The sequence below is a fragment of the Vigna radiata genome, chromosome 7, assembly GCF_000741045.1.
Source record: "Vigna radiata var. radiata cultivar VC1973A chromosome 7, Vradiata_ver6, whole genome shotgun sequence".
Taxonomy (NCBI): Eukaryota; Viridiplantae; Streptophyta; class Magnoliopsida; order Fabales; family Fabaceae; genus Vigna; species Vigna radiata.
Window position 1 is genome coordinate 8,964,430 of NC_028357.1, and position 21,731 is coordinate 8,986,160.

The window sequence follows — 21,731 nt, forward strand, 5'->3', positions numbered from 1 at the left end:
TTGAAATTTTAGACGAAAGCAAAGTCTTGCCATATTAGCACAACTTCAGTTGGAGTTGAAGTCATCAAAGCACTACATGACTTTTATGTAATGTAGTGTGTGTTGAAGTCGTTGTAGGCTTGTACGACTTCTTTCTGAATGCCATTTTTTTATATCTTTTAATACTAAATACATTAAATAAATGTTAAATATTTGTTGAATAAAAGATAGGAGAAGAAAGTAAATAAATCATAGAAGAAAAAAAAATTGTTTTGCTTAATAAGAAGTACATCTAATAACATCCTTGGTAAAGAGAAAATAACATATATTCAAACTAAAGTAAACAAAGTTGATGTAATGCTATGATTACAGTTACACGAAATGAAATCTTAGTTTCTATTTAGGTAGGTGCTTTTACTATGGTCAATACTTTTATAATAGGAACATTTTGTAGTTTGTATGGAATTGACTAATCCATTTTGTTGTGGATACAACTTGTAATTGGTCTTTCCAATTCTTTGTGTCGCATGCAAGGATCAAAAATTAAATTTTGGCGAATATAAGTAGATCAATAATCTTCATTTTTAATAGGATAAAGTTGCACTTCATAAGCCTTGAAATTATTTTGGAAGTTGTAGACAAGATTTACAAATTTAGTCAGCTATAAATGGGAGTACGAGCAAACAACCATTACATGAAGACAAGGTAGGCAAAGAGCTTGAAACTCTCTACATTCACACCACCAATCATTTAACTTAACTATGTATGACATTGAGTGGTGTCCAAGTTGAGGAGTAACAATCTCATCGACACCAAACACAAAATTCTATTGATTAAATCTTTGGACATGACACATGACTGATTATTGTTCATTTTTTATCAATAAAGCATAAATATCCTCCAAATATCGATGGTCAGCTCGTAACAAGCATTCAGTCTTTGTCCCTCGTTCCACAAACCATGTTTTGGTTCTTTTGAAAATTGTCTTAACAAGAGCACAAATTGACAATGATCTTGCTCCTTTTAAAATGGAGTTCATACATTGAGCTAATTTTGTTCATGTTTCCGTACCTTTTGACTCCATCATAAGCTTAGGTCCACTTTTCCAATGGTAGTTTGTCTATCTAAGAAGGTGCTTGTTGAAATTTGTCTTTCATAGCAGATAACTTTGCTTCAAGCATTAGTGGTTTCATTTCATAACCTATGACAATGTAAAATTAGAATTAACTAAATATGTAACATGTCTATTTTTGTAAATTGAAAAATAATTAATATAGGTACCCATGTATATTAGTTGTCTCTTCAACTCTGCATTTTTGAACCGTTTTTTAAAATTGCAACATGACTTATGCAATAAATAGATGCGATTCCATCTCATTTCAAGCAACTTTCGGAGATTGCAATGATGCGAGTATGGTAGTGTCTCTGCTAGTGATCAAGCATACATTAGGTTGAGTTGTCATATATTCTTGCAACAGTCGGAAGAACCAAATCATAACTTCCTTTGTTTCATCTTTAACAATATCAAAGGCTAAAAGAAATATGTTGTAATTACAATCTTCACCAATTGTTGTCAATATGGTACCATGGTATTTTTCAGTAAAAAAAAAATGCCATCAACTTGCAATGTTGGCTTGCAATAGTTGAATCCATCAATGCATGGCCTAAAAGACAAAAAAAAAAACCCTTTGTAAGATGTATAATGACATGTTTTGTACATTTTCAACAATATAAGGTCGAGTCACATATTTGACAATTGTACTAGGAACACTATTTTGCACAACTTCAAACAACTTGGAAGATAGTTATAAGATTGATCCCATTCACCAAATTTCATTGCAAGTGCCTTATGTTTCACAATCCAAGCTTTTCTATATGTCACAATATATCCAAGGAGATTTTTTATTTCATCAATTAAACTTTTTAATTGGGAATATAGGATTCGCCTTGACCGAATTTATGATGATGGTAGCAATTTGGGCAAAGTCCAAGTTAATGTGATCATCAGAAAGAAATGTTGACAAACATGTATGTGACAACATGCTATAAATTTGTTTGATTTTGTTGAATAACGCTCATATTCTAAATTGGCAGTAATTTCCATAACGTGTTCAACATGCTACAAAAGTTGTTTAATTTATATTAACCACCACAAACTTAAAACCTTATCAATATGAAATTGCTTTATCACTAGAGTTGTCAACATTTTTTTTGGCCCCAACAGCCCCCAGAAAATGGTTGAGATTTAATTAGGGCCGGGTCAGCCCTAACCCCCAAATATTCTAGTTTATACTCTAAAGCCCCATAGCCCCCATCAAGCTATTCTTTTTCGAGATTGACTTATTCTCTGATCAAGCACTTGCTTAAGAGCTAGCAACCGTAGGTCGACGACAGACGGCAGTACAAAGTCAACGGCAGACGATGGTAGACGACGGGGCATGGTGGACGGCAACATACGGTGAATGACAGCACAAAGTAGAGTCAATGACACTTGACGACAGTGGTGGTACAAGCGGCGAAGAAGAATCAAGGTTAACTTCTTTCAAATACTTTTCATGTTTTTTCTAAAGATTGTTGTGACCCAGTTGAAATATTCTACGTTGGAGTTGATGAGTTGAGGAGAAGGAGTGACGAGAAATGTATCAGTGTGGAAGAGTCTAGTATTAAAGAAATAAAAATGCAGTAGGAATAGAAAGAGGAAGAGCAAAATAGGATTTACTAGTTATGGTTGTGAAAAGAAAATTTGGGAGAAGGTGGGCTGTGAGAGGATGGGAGGTTTACAGGATTTTGAGATTTAGGAAAAAGAATTTTGAGAACTAGAAGAGTGAATCAGAACTGGATTTGGGGTTGAGATGAAAGAATAGGGTTTGTATGAGATATAGAAGAAAAAGTGAATATTTGCATATAGGGAGTGACATTAATAAACATAGAAATCAACTCGATCTTGAGTTCTTTTTTACCAAAACACTATTAGGTTTTTAGTAATTATGAGTAAATATTTTACCACAAAATTCTTACAGAGAGAAGGGTTAAGATCAGTTTTGTTATGTTGATTATATGATTTACTCGTGCAATCAACTTCTGGATTGATAAAGTTATCATTAAATGTTGTAATGTTGTAATTTTGTTTTTTCTGCCTTTTGTTTTGTTTTTTGTTTTTTTTTTTGTTTTATTGAACTCTTGCAGTTTGCATTCTTTGTATTGAAAGAAACGAGTGATGAATTATGTGAGGGTGAATCGAGTGATGAACTCTACAAGGGTGAAGAGTGAATAAGTTTTTTGGTGCTGAATTCTGTTTGTATGATACAAGCAACGTGTATTCTCTTCAAAGATAATTTATTTCCTCCTCCGGTTAGTAGCTCTGCTCCTTACTAACTTGTAACTAGCTTGATTATTTGGTTCTGTTATTGCGTATCACACTGTAAGGAACCTTTTTTAGCTCTAATGTTTGTTTGATATGTCTTGCCTGTAATAGTGGAACATTTGTAATTCTGTTGTAAATTAATGAACAAATTAAGGCTCATATTTTCTGTTACCATTGAAATTCAAGACGTCTATTGGAAGGCCTATATTCATTCCTGTGAATTGAAGTTTATTACATAATTCATAAAGAATTAGTTAGAAAGCTGGTTGCATCCTGATTTTACATTATTTATTGCATTGTCGGATTTTATCACAAAATTAAATTTGATTTAGAAGTAATTGGTCTAAATTTTGTATATTTTCTTTTTATTTCTTTCTATTAATTTCCACTCTCTTCTAGTAGACATAGCTTCTTTAAGCACCTTAAAGCCTATTGCCAATATGAGGGTGGTCTCGAACACAATTCGACTGCTACATCTGTCTGTCTATGTATTTCAATTCCTTGTGATAGATGAAATTGTTGAAGATATTTTTAGTCATGAGGAAATTGATGAGTCTAAACATTTAGAAGATGTTGAAAGTCTTCAATATTGTGGTCAGTGAAAGTAATCACAGGTATTAAATTAATTTGTTGTGTGAACTAATCTGTATGTTAATTGTGTAGCTTGATTCTTGGTATTAAATTAATCTGTTGCAGTTGTGGCCATGTTCAATATCCACTTGTTTACTTAGTTCAGCATTCTCAACCAAAGCTTAGATCATTGCTATCAGATTCTTAGTAGATAATCCAAGGTAACGGTGATTTCTTTCTTTCCTCTTTTATTTTGGAAAAACATTTTCTGTTGTTGTACATGTTCTGGAAATGATACTTTCATTGTCAGGAAGAGGATGTTGCATTGTTTTTGGTTGCATTAATGGTGATTATGAAATTCTTCTATGACTAAGGTGATTCTTTAGATTTTTACATGTACATAAATTGACACGCCATTCCTCAACTTTTTAATATTCAGTGGAGACAGTAGAAAATGCTTTACCTTTGTCCTTGCAATCTTATCTTAAACACTTCACTGTAATATCCCTCCTCCTAAAGGTTATAACTTATAGCAATGTTTTTACCATCTGCAACCTACACTTCATTTCTTTCAGAATAGGAAAATGGCCGATGTTCTTGTAGGTGCTGATGTTGCACGATTGACCAATATCACAGAGAAACTCTTCAAGTAATCCTTCGGAGTTTTACTTTATGTTATGCTTTGTAATATGAGCATGCACTGGGAGGCTGTTATCTCCCTCTGTCCACTAGGATTTTTAAGTAACATTGTCATTCTATATTAAATCTGAAGAGGATATTTAGTTTTTTTTTTTTTTTTTTTTTTGTAAAAAAGAAAGCCCATGAGCTGGCCCTGACCCATAGGGCTTTGGGGGTTTTTTAGCCCTGGGGGCTTTTTTAATAAAGGAATTTTTTGGCCCTGTGGGCTTTTTTGGCCCCAACCCACATGGGTTAGGGCCAAGACCTATTATTAGGACTAATTTGACAGGTCTATTTATCACATTTAGAGTTGTCCTTTTTGTACTAAAACCCATCAGCTCCGAAAGTTGAAGTTGAATATTCTAAGCAACCTTACTAAATTATTGCACATGTCAAATAGATGTAGGGACAAAGGTCTTCCTTTTCATCAAATTCATCATTGGACTCATCAATGCTAAAATCATTGACCGTGTCTCTAATTGTTGGTTCAACCTTAAAACTTCTTGAACTAAAACCTATGTTATAGTAATCCATCTGCCATTAAAAAAATTGAACAATAAGAAAGTAAATATAATTTTGAACATTATGTTAGATAAAGAAAACGGTGAAAAAAATATTAGATGGACCTATGTGGAAAAATCTATTCTTATCCCCTTTGTAAGAAGACTCTTGGTTAACATTGTAAGAAGACTCTAGATTAACATTGTAAGATGACTTTGGTTTAACATTATGCCTTGGTTGGTTCCTATCAACTTTTACAAATTCAACATGTTCCATTATCATGTGTGATATATAGTGGTAATGTTAAAATGTTTATCATTGACATTATTGGAACTTGGTGTTAATGAGGTGCAAGTTCCTAAGACCCATTGTGTTATGAAGCATATATAACTTACAATCTACACTGACACTTGTAGCCATTGAATTTTTTATGAGGATTATTCTTAGCCTCAATGAATTTTGGACCTAACTAAGGCTTGAAAATAACTTATAATATTAGTAATATTGTATGAACAAATATGAATGAATATGAGATTTACATAATGATATAATCAAGGATTGACTCTAGCACTTAAAGAATTGGGAAATACAATTTCTGACTATAAAATTTATAATAGATAGGAAAAGACATAAAAAATAGGTGCCAAAAAAAATTAAGTTTTACAAGCCTTGAAGATCACCACAAGAATTACAAACTCTTGATAAGATAAAAAATGGTTAAGGGAATAACCCTAATAAAGAATTTATCTCACTTCAAATGATAACTAAAACATTCTTCCTATTCTCTTCCTTCAAAAAATTATTTATACCCCTTTTACAGAAGAAAAAAAAAACATAAATAAATTTTTGGATCTTTTATTTAGAGTCTAACAATTAGGCCTTATATTATCATTCCAAGCAAATAATACATGCGAGTAACACTTCCACATGTTGGGCCTCATCATGTAATTGTACCTCCATTAGATTAACCACCATCTTTTGCAAAACTTTCCTAAGCCAATTCAATTCTTATTCTTATCATGGCCCCTCCTAAGCCTTGTATTGGGACTTGGGCTTCCCTTTGATTGGGAGTATGAGATTCATGATTGTTAAGGGTTTCGTCATTGTCAATGATGTCCACATTAATTTTCAAATCAACTAAAGTCGTCTTATAACTTCATAACTTCTTTATACGACTTGAACTGAAGTTGCCACTAAATGGCACAAATTCTTCGTATAGTGAAGTCACATGATTTTGGTACGACTTCATCATATAGTGGTCACTACATTTTGGCACAACTTCACCATACATAAGTTGTTGTATTTTGTCACGACTTTTGATGTGGGGAAATGACAAAATTGATGTTGTAGACCCATGTTTTTGCTTTGTTTTATTTGGTCTTCACTTCTGCAATGCACAACAATGCACAACAAGTGATGGTCATGCAATTATTGAACACATAGTTACAAAGGACAACGACCAATGAAATTAAGGGTGGCAGAGATTCTCAGTACTCTACACATGATGTATAACAGTGGGTGATGGGTGTACCATTCATAGAAAGGTTGAATGCATGCCGTGATTCTCTTTCACAAGCCATATGAAACAACTAATGGTGTTGCCAAACCAACTCATTTGAGATGTGAAAGCATGTTTTCCCTACACCAAGTAGAATGTCTTTACAATAATTGATGTTGAGATTTATCCAATTTGCAGGCAATAGTCTCTATGATTTGTTTTGCTACTTTGAAATTTCATCAGGCTGATCGGGTCATGCGGCAATTTGAAGTTCACTAAACTATTCGTATTGACCCTTTAGATTTTGATCAAGTTCGTAAAGAAGACATGAGAGGCAAAATATACAAATATTGGCCTTAATACCATGCCATATGGATATCAATGTGCAATATAATCGTCCTATTGAAGGTACTAATTTCGCTAACAATGGCCATTTGTGTGACACAACAACATACATGAAATGGTATACTAACCATGTTATTTGTTATATCTTGCCTCCCCAATCATCATCCGACGATTATGTAAGTCACAGGCCTTCAACAACATTTTGGTATTTTCTTTCATCTTAACTAAACATTGCCCTATCTTTATTACAATATGATGCATCACAAAAGTCTACCCAACCTCCACCACAAAGTCCTTATCAACATGTAGGGTCTTCCTCATAATCTCAACAACCCTAATACCAATCATTTGGTCAGTCTAGTTTCCAACAATAGCCTTTTCCCTCATACATCCAAGAACAAATGTCTTCTCACACACTTCATTCCAACAAATTCCCTACACATATAACAATTTTTCCTTCACAACCATGTATTTTTTTTGTTCCACGCAAAATCTATTTGCAACTTCTTCATTAACATTTCCATCTGCATACCATCCCACATCCTTCGTGCCATATTATTGGTTTATAATGCAGCCACAAATGTAACATTCTATTAATTATAATATTAAACTATAATAGAGTTCTTACACTATAATAGTTGACACAAAGAAGAATAAAAGTTCTCCTCATAGTTATACAAACCATAACTAAAATTTAAACTTAATACAGTCCAACTTAAAATAGAAACTAAAAACATGGATCTTGTCCATGGAAAATTCAACATTGGTCGCTCCGCCCTCTAAAGTCTGCTCCACTGGTATCTCATCACCTTATGCTCACACCCACTAGATAATCATCGCCGAGAAAACACAAGGCACAAAAATACACAACCAGACAACAACAAAGCAATGGTGAGCTAATGCAACAGAAAACAACATGGGATATTGAAAACTAAAACATAACTCAAACTTTCAAGCCAAATAATCCAACATACAATAAACATATCATAATTATAAACTTGTATAATCCAAATAAAACATTGATGGAAGTCTTAGGTGGTCTTGCACTTGTGGTGGTAATTCTGTTGGCTTAATCCAGGTTACCATACAAGGCTAATCCTTTCCTACTCTAACTCCGACTGGATCCACGAATAAGAACCTTACACAAGGTTAGTCCGTTAACACCTATGTCCAAAACCGACACATAGGCTAGGATCTCCTACCCCTCTCACCATATAATTCATCCTTCTCTACTTGAGTCTAGAGGGTTATTAGAGTATCAGGATGACCTTTCATTCAGAACCCTCAACATCAATATGCACACTAATACCATACTACTACAAAATCTCTCCACAAGACTTATACCATGTTCAAATCCATAAATTCATATTATTTTGGTAGGGTTGAAATCCCTAACTCAAAGCATTAAATGTTGTCCGCTCCATCACCCAGGTTACGCTATTCTCTCTCTTCTCCTTGTCCTAGCCGTGGGGTAGGGTGCTTGTAGAAGATAGTCCGACGCTCAAGTCAGTGACTTTGCGTAATAATCTTATAATAAAGATTAGTAACTAGAGTTAATTACTTGCCTTTTTTGTTAGACATATATTTATAAATTATCATAACGAGCTTACCATTAAGTCTGACTCATTAATCACTGATAAATGACATCATTCCTATTAATTGTCAATCAATGACTATTATTTTCATTAACTGTCTATTAATTGTTGTTAGTGCTCAGATTAATTTTCAGACCGATTGATTGTTTTCTCACTAGATGGTCAGTCGCACGGTTCTTTATTAATCGGGTGGTCCTAAAATACACATATAAGCATCATTAATCATCATATCATAATCATAATACACAATACGTATTTAACTTCATTACATCACCAGAGCATAAAAATAATTTAACAGTCTCATACAAACCATGCTACATTTTCATGTTCATTTGATACATCAAAACATCATATTCATACACATCAGAAACATCATGAACATAACAAACTATTCCCATTAGAGAACCTCAAAAACCTCATGTAACTGTTTAACACATCAAAGACAGACTTGCTGTCTTGAGCTACTCGCCCGACGAGTAGCTTCACTCGCCTAGCGAGTGGACACTCAACGTTGGTCACTCTGGAAAAATGCGACTAGAGGCGCTCAGTCCTGCAACAACAACCCAAATTAAATCCAGATTCATCAAATCTACCTTTTAATCTACTATACCATTTTTTTTAACATTATGAACCTTCCAAACATCCAAAATTCATCAACTATTATATAGATGCTAAAAATCATCACAAGCGTCAATGATTTATGTTTTAACTTCACATCTCATTTTCAGAGTCTAAATCACGTACAACCATCATAAACATCAGATTTACCTCCCGATCCATCTCTTAAGTTCATACATAGATTCTACCTAGATCATACCAACAACCTAGACTCATCAAAATCCTATAAATATCCAAAATCAGCACCAAAACCAACATACTCATGAACAACCGCGGATAAACGGTACTAACAACATCTGATCATAACACTCCTTCCATAATTATCATCAATATACTAATCTAACAAAAAATGGAACATAAACCCATTCTATAAACATTCACCGATTCAAAATACATAACAAAAGCCTAATCTCATTCTAAATCCATAAACAATCTCAGAATCATCAAAACATAGGCATATCTTAATTTCAAAACCTTTCATCGATTCAAAATATACAACATAATCATATTCTTACTCTAAAACCATAAACAGAACCAAAATCCCAATCATATTCAAAAATCAAGATCATACAGAAACAAAAGACTCAAGGTTAACTCCACTTACAGTTTTCTCCTAAGCTTACTCTTCGAAAACGCTTTGCAAACATTCTCGTGATTTAGAATCCTCTCTTGCAAACTCAATCTAGAACCTTCTCGGCTTCAAGATCTCCACGCCTCAGGTCTCTGGTTCGACTTAGGAACCATTTTTAGCCCCAGGACACTCGTTAAATAGCCAATAATGCGTTCTGAATACAAGGTCAATTCGCTTAAGCGAACCCATTAGCGCGCTTAAGCGAGTTGCTAGCAAATAAACAAATCTTCGACAACTTTTTCTGCTTTCAACACCTTCTCAAAAGGAATCTTGACTTTCCAGGCTCGCTCAAGGGAAACTTCAAACTCGCTCGAGCGAAAAAAAAAGATATACAAAACTATTTTCACGTTGTTGGACACTTTTCAAAGAGAAATCTTGACTTTCCATGTTAGTAGCTCACCCAAACAAGTCTAAACAAATTTTAACTTTCCAAACTACCAAATTTCCTTCCACACACGTGGTAACTCGTCCAGTTAATGTGTTTTGACCTTTTAGTAAGTTAAAATTTATCTTTTGAAATTTCAAAGAGTCTTTTAACAAACGCCATAAAATATTAAACAAAGGAAAAAAAAACCAATAAGATAATGGTATTGAAGATCTAATTTAACCTACTCAAATAAGACCTGTATTCTTTTTTAAACGTCATCTCATAAATACTTTTTTCACCACTTTGTAATGAACAAATTATAATAAACATGCTTTAGTATTTATATTTCAGATTTACTTTCTATAATTCATTATTTTACTATTATATAACTACAAAAATATTTAATTTTTATTTAACCTACAACAAAAGTCGTTGTAATTCCAAAGGACTTCCTATTAAAAAACTCGTACCAATATAACATAACTCTAACACAATCTTATTAACACTAAAATCGTTCCATAATACTATGGATTTTTCGTTTCATTTGTATCATAAAATCTTGTTATAATATTACGACTTATTCATTTCATGAACATTATTAAAGTCGTGTCATATTGGCAAATTTTACTTTGTTTAATAATTAATGTTTAATCAAAATGGAGTGATTATCTAATTACTTAAACTTATATTAAAAAGTTTTATTGTTTTGGCATAACTTCAACTCCATATAAATAACTCAATTTAAATGTAGTAACGTGTGAGGCAAAATTAAAGTTAAAAAAAAAGGTAAGTTAATGTAGATTTGTACATAATAGATAGATTATAAGTCAAACAATAAAATATATATTTTTTTTCAAATTCTACTTTTGAATGTTATTAATATATATATATTTTTTCATTTAAATGGAGTCAATATAATTACTCCTTTTAATAATAAAATCGTTATTACAATAATATATGGAGCGTCACACTATAACTAATTTATAATCAATTTAATAAAAAAGGGGCGAAGACTTTGAAAATATAAGATAAAATTAAAAAAAATAATAAAATCCTGAGAGAAAATTTAAAAGTTGATAGTAAGAGTTAGAAAAGAAACAAAAAAGGACGTTGAAGTAATAAAATATGAAGTGATTAAGAGCTGTATGTGAAGAATCTGCATAAGACTGTCCAAATAATTAAACGTGATTTCTTGTTTTCAAAGAAGAGAGTGCAATAGAGTCAAACAATAATGTGCTTTATCCTTCGCATTTCACAGAGATCGTGGAATTGAGTCAAATGCTACGATCTCGGCGGCGCTCCCCTTACGGCGCCTACCTCTGCGCCGTCATCTCCGCCCTGCTCCTCCTCCTCTCCGTCTCCCTCCTCTACTCCCGCTTATCCCGCTCCCACCCTCACTCCGACCATCTCCCCCGCCCCTCCTTCTCCCACTCCGCCGACCTCTCCGCCGCCGATGACCCCATCGACGAGGTCGACTTCGTAGACGAAACCCTAGACCCTCCTTCCCTCCGCCTCAACCCTTCTCCCCGTTACTACTTCGACCCCCTTACTGCCTCCATTCGCCGTTCCTTCCTCTCCCCTCCCTCCCTCCGCCAATCGCGCACCGACAACGACTTACCCCTCCGATCCTTCCCCGACCACGACCCCTCCAAGGCCGCCTTCGCTTCCGATGACGTCCCCGTCGATGACGCTGTCAGGAATATGGCCACCCGCGTCACCACAATCGAGGACGCGCTGCTACTCAAAAACTCTCCCCTCAGGGACGGCTGGGGCGACTGGTTCGACAAGAAAAGCGTGTTTCTCAGGAAAGATAGAATGTTCAGATCCAACTTCGATTTGTTGAACCCCCTGAACAACCCCTTGCTTCAGGATCCCGACGCTGTCGGCACCACCGGGCTCACCAGGGGTGACCGCACTGTCCAAAAGTGGTGGATCCACGAGTTCAAGAAAGTCCCCTTCCCTAGTAACAAGAAGGTTCCACTTAACATCAATGTACTACCCACTCCAGTCACCAAAGTTGGAGCAGAACGCAGAACTTTGAACCATAATACCATCATCACCAACAACGATAATAATGAACATGGGATTATTCAGGAAGTTATGAATTCAGGTACCAATGGTGGTGAATCAAGCATTCAGAATGATGCAAATGTCATTGGTGCTGGGATTCAGCCTAGGAAGAATCATATATATGCGGATGGGGATACTTGGGGATACTATCCTGGGTTGCGGTTGCGGTTGCCATTCAACGACTTCATGGATGCGTTTTTCAGGGTGGGGAAATGTGTTACCAGGGTGTTTATGGTGTGGAATTCGCCTCCTTGGATGTACACTGTCCGGCACCAGCGTGGCCTCGAGAGTTTGCTCTTTCATCACCCTGCTGCTTGTGTTGTTGTGTTCTCCGAGACGGTTGAGCTTGATTTCTTCAAAGAGAGCTTTGTTAAGGATGGGTAATTGTTGCCTCTCTTGGTTTAGCTTTTGCTTCCTTGCGGTGCAAGTTACTGTGTTTTTTAATTTTAAGGACTTACTTTTACCAGTTACAAAGTTGCTGTTGCTATGCCAAATCTCGACGAGTTGCTGAAGGATACGCCTGCTCACATTTTTGCTTCTGTGTGGTTTGAATGGAAGAAGACAGAGTTCTATTCCACTCATTACAGTGAGCTTATCCGCCTAGCTGCTCTGTACAAGTAGGTTTTCATGGTTGTCTTGGCTATTAGGTGGTTCGCTATATGCTTAGATTTGTATAATAATTTGGTGAAGTATTCTTCATGCTGAGTGTTCAGTTTTGCTATGTATGTGTATGTGTGTGTGTATTTGGAGTAGGCTGTGAGCTGAATGTTTCGAATGCTATTTTTTATGGGAAATAAGAGTAGGGATCAATGATGGCAATGCTTTTTTTTTTTTATTGTTTTATCAGGTATGGTGGGATCTATCTAGACTCAGATATCATTGTTTTGAAGCCAATTTCTCTTCTTAATAATTGTGTTGGTATGGAGGATCGTGGTGCTGGAAGTGCTTTGAATGGTGCTGTGATGGCTTTTCAAAGGCACAGGTATTGTTTCCATGCTCTCTATATTTGCAGAATATTTTCATTTTCTAAATAAATAATTTTCAAGGACGCTATTGAAATGAGGGTAATCTCATGAGTGACCTAATTCTATTCTGTCATGGACTGGCTACGTTAATTCAAGAGTTGTGGTGTTGTTTGTTCTCTTGCGTCTCAACGGGATAAGAGTTGGTTGTAGTTGGATACTCTTTCCATAATATTTTTATGTGTTTAGTTGGTTATTCCGAATGAGAATTTCTTGAGTATGAGAAATCACGACATGTGAACATTTCTATCTTGTTCAATTTTGTTGATGCCACCATAACTGTCATTTGGAGAAGCACAACTTTGTCTTCGATCGCCGCCTCTTTTATTTTTGAGTGCCCTTTCTTTGTGATTGGAACACTTCTATTTCCTTCAGTACATAAGCATGGGTAGGAATTCCCTATCAAAATAGAGAAAACATGGATTATTTTACTGAAAATGAGCAGAACAATGAAACGTGCTCTCACCTAGGGGTTTCCCCTTCACATGAAATACAATGCCTTTAATGTCCTCTATACCCTTGTTTCCCCTTATTTATTGAATTAAGTTATCTTGTTGCTGAAGTCTTAACTTCGCTCCTGGTTTTGGAAAGGCTCACTTGGGCTCACCGATTCCTATCAACCAATGCTGCAAATGCGTGCAGTTGGCAGTCCAGTTCTATTTAACCTCATTTAACTAGCTCCCTAAAGTAGAATTCTGTTTATTATCATAAATACGGGGATGAATGGAAGGTGTAAGTCTTGTGTTCCGAATCCTTATTCGGGATATCTTAAACTTTTAGATACCACAACAAATTTCATTACAAATATGCATACATTTCAAATGTCATGACTAAATTTTTGGATTAATCTATAGACATTCTAAATTAAATGTGTTTCTCTTTCCTTTTGTAATCATATTGAACTTTAAGGTTGACCGTTCGAAATGCAGTTTGTTCATAAAGGAGTGCTTAGAAGAGTTCTATATGACGTACGATGATACCAGTCTGAGAGGGAATGGTGCTGATCTGTTGACAAGAGTTGCACAGAAATATTTGATGGAGGAGAATAAATCTGTCAAGGACTTGAAGTTGAAAGTAGAACCCTCTTATATTTTCTTCCCTGTTGGTTCTCAGAACATATCAAGGTAAATTGACATTTTCCTCCATTGATTAGTATTGAGTAATAGAAATACACGTGTTGCATTTTTCACTAGCCAGCTCTTTTGATAGAGTCTAATTTGGAGAGTAATACTGCCTTGGTTTTTTGTTTACTTTTTTGGGCTTGAGTACCTTACCCTAATTAAACTGTAAACAGATACTTTATTGCACCGACAACAGAGACTGATAAAGCTCAAGAAGATGTGCTGCTTGAAAATATCCTGCACAATTCATTGACATTCCATTTCTGGAACAGCTTGACATTTTCTCTCATCCCTGAACCAGATAGTCTTGTGTCTAGACTTTTTAATCATGCATGTATCCGATGCCTGGAATTACTATGATTGTCAACTTCCACCAATTTTGTCTCGAGATTCCATTCAGATTACAGTCCAGAAAATATCGGCAGGGTCTTGTCCATGCAGTTGTACAATTTTATTGTATGTTACTAAAAGATAGCTAAGATATACAGAAAATTTTGTAAAGCAAAATATAATGATAATGTATTAATATCTGAGTTTATAGGCTGTGAGAACATGTTATTTATCATTTCTTAATTTTTTAATAAATTATTAATTTCTTGATGTGATATTGAGCTATACTATTCAAGACATTGGAACTATCTTTAGCTATTACTTGTTTGAAGAGAAACTCTATCATTTGGTGATTTCACGTGAGTTCTACATAAAAAAGAGAATGGGCAAATTTTTTAAGCGAGAGTATAGTGAAATTTGTTTGATAATAAAATGTCCATTAGCGTTATTTAACACTGTTGAGTCATTGAATCTATCGAATAATGGTTAACGTTACTTGAATGAATTATTAGGTCTTTAAATTTGAAATTTCATCACAGGTTAATTTGCGCCAAAACGATGATTATGGGTTCAGCATAGTCCTTCATATTTATTTATGCACCTTCAAAATGTCAGATTACTCATTGCTGTAACGTAGAACGCACTGAAGATTTCATCCATTTAAAAGGAAATAGAAAATGTATTTTGCTCATTAGGAACGCCAGAATATCCTTGTACATCTGAAGACATTACTTTATAACAGACTAACCGTTTTGGACTTCTGCACGAATTGAGACACGTGGATAAAGTTCTCCTGAAAAATTACCTGTTCATTCAGCTTTACATTTCCAAGGGCTTTTTTGTTAGAAAATAATTTTTGAAACAATAATTAACTCGTCAAAAATGGGTAGTTCTTTTATTCTTTTCTTATGACTGATGTTATCAGGCCATCATCATTCACAATATCATTCATTTCATTTGTGACACATTATGAATGATGATAACAAATAGAAAAAGGTTTTTTTTTTTTTTTTTTCTTCCCTCATATCAGGAGTTGCAATGGTATCAGATGGAAACTTTAAGGTACTAATGGATGCATGAAAAATAAGGTTTCCAGCAGATTTTGGAGTTACCTACCTATGGTTTCAAGATGATTCTTTTTCTCAGCTCAGCGACCACTGGATATAAAACCTTTGTTTTGGTTAGCTTCATGTTATCCCCCTGTTTCTTTCTCATCTCAGTTAATATATCTCTTCACAATCCTAGTTACACTTTCAGACTCCCTTCTATTCAGGTTGCAGTTCACTTTCTATGCGAAGCCTTTCAGTATTTGCGATCAAAAGAGGTCTGACCCCGCACTTCTTAACAATGTCCAACCTTTGAGATGGACCCTTGAATTTAAAGATTACTCTGAGTCTTATGTCATTGGCATCATAGTACAAGCTTAAATCCTTGAAATCTTGTAATATGGAGGCATTAAAAGAGGGATAGTAGCATATAAATATATGATCTGAATTAAAACCTCTTGGGACCTGCATTACAGTTGTGCAATGTCCAAGAAAGGGAACACTGGGGCCAGAGTAGGAGGCAGATTTTACAAAGTGATAACAATTGATATCTGGATCATACCCTTCATAACTGTTCTGTTGGAAACTACCAATTACAAGGCACAGAGCAAAACCTAAGAACATCGAGTCAACGAACCACTCAAGAGGAATTTCCATGTCCAGTGAAGAGTTTGTTGATTGGTGGCTGAACCAGTCTGGGATTTCAGTTCCTGGCAAACAAATAGAAATAAGAGGACCAAGAGGTGTTCTTTCTTTCAAAGAAGTAAAGGCTGCCTCAAAGGGTGCATCTGCAATGATGTTGTTGCGTGACTTTTGGTCTAAGTTTATGCAATTCCAATAGAATGTATACCTATCTTCTATTAAGATATTCTTTGTACTTCGAACAATCTTAAGTGATGTGCAGTCAGCTGCACACAATGATTGCAGGCACTGTGGAAGCTCTGGTAGAGCCTTGAGCTTCTTGCACTCAATTAAGGTGATCTTTCGCAAGTGAACTAGATCTCTGATGCTTGTTGGCAAGCTTTCAATGTCACATCCACTTACAAACAAATCTTCCAAATTTGGCGGAAGCTCTGGTAAATACTGCAGCCTCGTGCACTTTGTGAAGGCTAGTTTCCTCATATGTGAAAGAATTTTAATGCTTTCAGGTATGAACTTAATATTGCTTTCACTTAGTGAAAATTCTTCCAAGAATGGTGGAAGCTCTGGTAGAGAATGAAACATTTTCCACTTAACCTGAGGAAACATCTGTAGTTGAGAAAGACCTTTCATGCTCACAAGGTGTGGATCAACTTTACTTTCACTGAGTAATGGAGCTTTCAAAGATGGTGGAAGATCGTGTGGAGTCAAAAGCTTCTTGTGGTTAATTAGGGCTAGTTTTCTCAAATGGGAAAGATCTTTGATACTTACAGGTAAGCACACAATATTACTTTCATCTAAGGATAAGTCTTCCAAGGATGGTGGAAGGCTTGGTAATGATCGCAGCTTCTTGCACTCAGTCAAGGTAAGTTTTTTTAGACTAGGAAGATCTTTGATGCTTGCAGGTAAATTCTCAACCGTGCTTCCTTTCAGTGACAAATCTGCTAAGGATGACAAAGTCCATAGTTCATCCATATTTGGCCTTTCAGAGGAGGATAGGAGAGGTAAATCCTCAAGTTTTGGTCTTTCAGGAAAATTCACCAGTTTTTTACAGGAATGAAGAACCAAAGTATAAAGCTTGTTATTGCGCCAAACTGATGTTGGCAATTCTCTTATTGATGTGCCTCTCAAATTCAAGTATTCCATGCTCTCCGAAGTCACAGAAAACTCTTCGAGAATTGAACAATCTCTCAGATTGAGTCTTTGAAGAGATTTTAAGTGAATCTTGCTTGTAAGACTCTTGAGTTTGTTGCAGGATTCAAGATTCAAGTAAACAAGCTTGTTCAGATGCTGCCAAACAGACTCTGGGAAATCTGCTATTTTTGTTTCTCTCAAGTCTAGGCGTGTCATGTTCTCCGAAGTCAATGAAAACTCATCAAGACTAGAACAGCGTCTGAGAATGAACATCCCAAGAGAAGATAAGTGAATGTTTCTTGGAAGACTCTTGAGACTCTTGCAGGATTCCAAGTTAAACAGAAGAAGCTTCTTGACATATTGGATGGATAAAGGAACATGAAGCAGACTTGTGCAATTAGAAACATCTATAGTTTCAAGATTTGGTGCCTGAGATAAATCTGGGAGATTAGTTAATTTTTTGCTGGCATGGAGGTTCATCTCTTTCAAGCTTGGAAGACACTGCAGCAGCAAAGATTAAAAAAGTCTTTAGTAGCACAATCATGCAACTTGACCTGTTGAAAAGTGAAATAAATTACCTTGGTTCCATCCCAAAGTTTCTCAACGTGGCTTTCCATCATGGAAAGCACAACAAGGTTGTCAGGACAAAAAGTTGATGGCAGAGACTTGGAAGGGTATCCATCCCATTGTAGGTACATTAATTTATTAGGCAAGGATTGGAGACCTGAAGGAAGGTGCAAATTGCATTTTCTACCCTTCCCCATATAGAATTTGAGAAATCTCATATTTATCATCCTTGAGAAAGTCTCACAGCTCAGCAGCAGGACTCTTATTTGAGACACATCTAAGATTATGCCTTCAACTGCTTCAGTTCCCTGATAAACAAAAGTTACAATGTTAGGTAATAAAAAGTATCACACCTAACCAGATCTGCATCATTTTCAAAAGGGGAAGTCGGTTTATCTTTCTTACCCTGTTATTTTTCAACACATCATAGACTTCGTTAAGATCCCAGAGTCGGCTGCGCCTTCCAGGATCTTTGATAGATTCCTGATGAACAATTTCCCAACCCATTTCCTGTATCAATTCATGCATACAGACGTCACCATCATCAGAAAAAGTTATAAGACCTTTTTCTAGAAGGATTTTTATACCAATATATGCATAGAAACCACAGATGTCGAGCAACCTTATAACATTTTCTTTATTTTCTCCTCGGAAAAAGCATGCAATGTCCAGGAACATGTTCTTTTGTTCATAATCTAATCCATCATAACTCCATCTCAAGACATTCTGAATTTCAGTATTAGGAACCTTCTTGAATTTTCTCATAGCATTGTCCCATTGCTGCTCATTTCTGGAATGGAGAACTGAACCTAAAACTTTTAAAGCCAATGGATTTCCATTTGCATGATCAACCGCCTGTTTAGACAGCATTTCAAAGCCCCTTTCAGGATAAGTTTTCCCGAAGGCCTTTAAACTAAAAAGCCTAACAGCATGATCAAGGGACAGTCCCTTAACCTCATAGATTGCATCTACCCCTTTGCTAAGGACATGCTTGTCTCTTGTGGTGACAATGACCCTACTCCCAGATCCCAAGCAACCATGTTGTGCAACAAGATCTTCGAGTTTCTTTGGATCGTCCACATCATCAAGTACTATCAAAACCTTTTTCTGTCTAAGCCTCTTCATAACAAACGTAGATCTCACTTTGGAAGTGCTTATATGGGGATTCACATCTTCTAATATCTCAGAAAGAAGTTTATTGCGCAAATAATCAAGTCCTTGCTTTTCATGTTCTTCCATTACATTTGCCAAGAAGCAACTAGCTTCAAATTGAGATGATAATTTGTCAAATAAAGCTCTCGCAATGGTTGTCTTACCTAATCCACCCATTCCCCAAATTCCAATTATGCGAACTTCTTTTGACCTTAGTCTTAATAATGATTCAATAGGAGCAAGATTTTGATCAATTCCGACAAGTGTTTTTACTTCAGTGGGATACATATGGTTGAGTTTTTGCATAACGTCTTTGACAATTTCCTGAATGAGTTCATTCTCCGTCCTAATATGCAGAGAAAGAAAGAATATTTACATATATAAGGTGAAATGTGCATCACAACATGAAACAAAATGTAATCACATAGTTACTTACGTTAAACAAGTGCTTTACAGTATGTTTATAAGTAAAAAGATGTAATTCATCTTCACATAACATTGATTTGACTTATGATCTGAGAAATTCTATACTACCGTTTGAAAAATTGAAGGACTCTGTGTTACTGAAAAACTCTCCCCCACTATTTGTCCAAACTCCTACATTATTGATTTATCTGGTTAGCACAGTAACTCTAAATATAAACTTAATCAATCAATGACTGTGTTTGAAGAAAGAAAACAAGAGGGGAGTAAAAGATTTCTAAAAGAAAAAGTGTATCTGTTACCTAAAATTCTTTGATTCCCACCCAACTATATCTGCCACTTCAGTGAGAGCAGCTTTCCATTTCTGCAACATGGCCATGTTTTGTTTGACATCTTCTTTATATTTTTGAAACGCCATTCCGTAAGTTCCTGTCTGCTTCCTTACATGGGAAGGGTCAATCTTATAGAAAACAGGTATCACAATGTGTCCTCCACGTTTCCTGAGTTGAAGTATTTTGGCGAGCTCACGCAAGCACCAGGTGGAGGAAGCATAGTACTTGGAGAGAACAACAAGAGAAACATTGGAGTGTTCGATGGCTTCAAAGATAGAGGGAGAGATCACATCCCCTTTCTGAAGCCTGTTATCTATGAAGGCTTGGATGTTCTTGTGCTGAAAGGCTGCATAGAGATGGCTTGTGAAGCTGTTGCGCGTGTCCTCACCTCTAAAACTGATGAAAACATCGTGTCTTTTAAGCTGTGCTGTAGAAGAGAAAGAGGAAGAAGAAGAAGAAGAAGAAGAAGGCTGAGCTGAAATTTTAACCATTCTGGGTGGACATGAGCATGATGATTGTCTAAGTCTGCTGCTTCTTTTGCTATCCCCACCTAGCATACTGCTACTAAATTTGACCTTTGTTTCAACAAGGTAAGGTTGCTATGTGCACTTGTTTTGTGGTTGTTATCTTCCAAAAGTTAACTTCTTTTCTTTGTGATCTTTGCATGAGTGTTGGTAAAACAAAACATGATTTTGATAAAGAACAAACAGTTAACAGAAAATGGAAGACCTCCATTAAGTCAAGGTCAACTATAGCAATTCAATTTGGAAACAAAACTACACTTTCCGAGTCCCAATTTTCCAGTGTGCCACTTGTATTGTTATTATTGGAAAGCCTCTAATATTTATATTTAATTAAATCTGAAATAAAAAATCTTCAAATATTATATAAAGACAAAATATTTACATTGACTTGTCTTTTTGTTTAGTTGATTTATTCTTTTATGTCTTGCCTTAACTTCATTGAACTACTTTTCTTACATTTATAAATATTTGGCTTAGTTAAATTTTAAGTTCTTTGTAAATTTACATATTTTTAATTAAGTTTTTATTAATTTTTTAAATTATTGAGTTGTTAAAGTGTTTATATTTTTAATTGAATTCTTACTATTTAATTTTTTCAGCTAATTGGATGACACCTTGTTGTATAATGTTGTTTTTTTATTTTTCTTCAAGTGTTAAAATAAATTTGAGATTTTTATTAATATAAAATAATATTACAGTTAATGTAAAATGGATGACTTTTGATACTCTATCATTATGAAAAAGTTCTTTTAACAACACTTTTTTAATAATTTTTTGACAACGTATATATGGTAGTTTGTGATTGATCCGTTTCAAATATTTTTTTAAATATAAATTTAAATAGACTAATAAAGTAATAACATGTGTTCTGTTATAAAAAATTGTTAAAAAATATTCTCAAATATCACGGTCTTTTATAAAAATAGTTAATTCAGCTTTGTATGATATCCAAATTAAGATTATAAACACTTTCCCTGTCTTAGTATATACAAATTTCTCTTAGAAAACGCGTTTACGAGAAAGATGTTAGTCTCTAACGCGCAACTAGACTTTCAGAAGTCTTCCAACATGAAACTGGATTGCAGTTAGTTTACATGCTAAATAATGCACAACTGTTAATTAAATATGATTTTATGAAGAAAACATGTTGAGTTTTATGTAAGCATATGCGTATACGCCGAATCAGTTTTGAGAAACTATTTTCTCACAAAACAAGATTATTAAT

General features: G+C 35.1%; 2 protein-coding genes across 2 annotated transcripts; one reads left to right on the forward strand and one right to left on the reverse strand.

Moving 5' to 3' along the window:
• Positions 1–11,279: 11,279 nt before the first annotated feature.
• Positions 11,280–14,964, forward strand: LOC106768685 (uncharacterized protein At4g19900). Its single transcript, XM_014653952.2, has 5 exons — positions 11,280–12,596; positions 12,684–12,833; positions 13,064–13,198; positions 14,168–14,362; positions 14,533–14,964. Exons 1-5 carry the CDS (start codon positions 11,425–11,427, stop codon positions 14,717–14,719), a joined length of 1,839 nt encoding a protein of 612 aa, XP_014509438.1. The 5' UTR covers positions 11,280–11,424; the 3' UTR covers positions 14,720–14,964.
• A 71-nt stretch (positions 14,965–15,035) lies between these two features.
• Positions 15,036–20,727, reverse strand: LOC106768684 (TMV resistance protein N). The gene is made up of 4 exons (XM_014653951.2): positions 19,953–20,727; positions 18,481–19,573; positions 18,087–18,383; positions 15,036–18,009 (listed from the first exon to the last, which is right to left on the reverse strand). Exons 1-4 carry the CDS (start codon positions 20,537–20,539, stop codon positions 15,955–15,957), a joined length of 4,032 nt encoding a protein of 1,343 aa, XP_014509437.1. The 5' UTR covers positions 20,540–20,727; the 3' UTR covers positions 15,036–15,954.
• Positions 20,728–21,731: the final 1,004 nt, after the last annotated feature.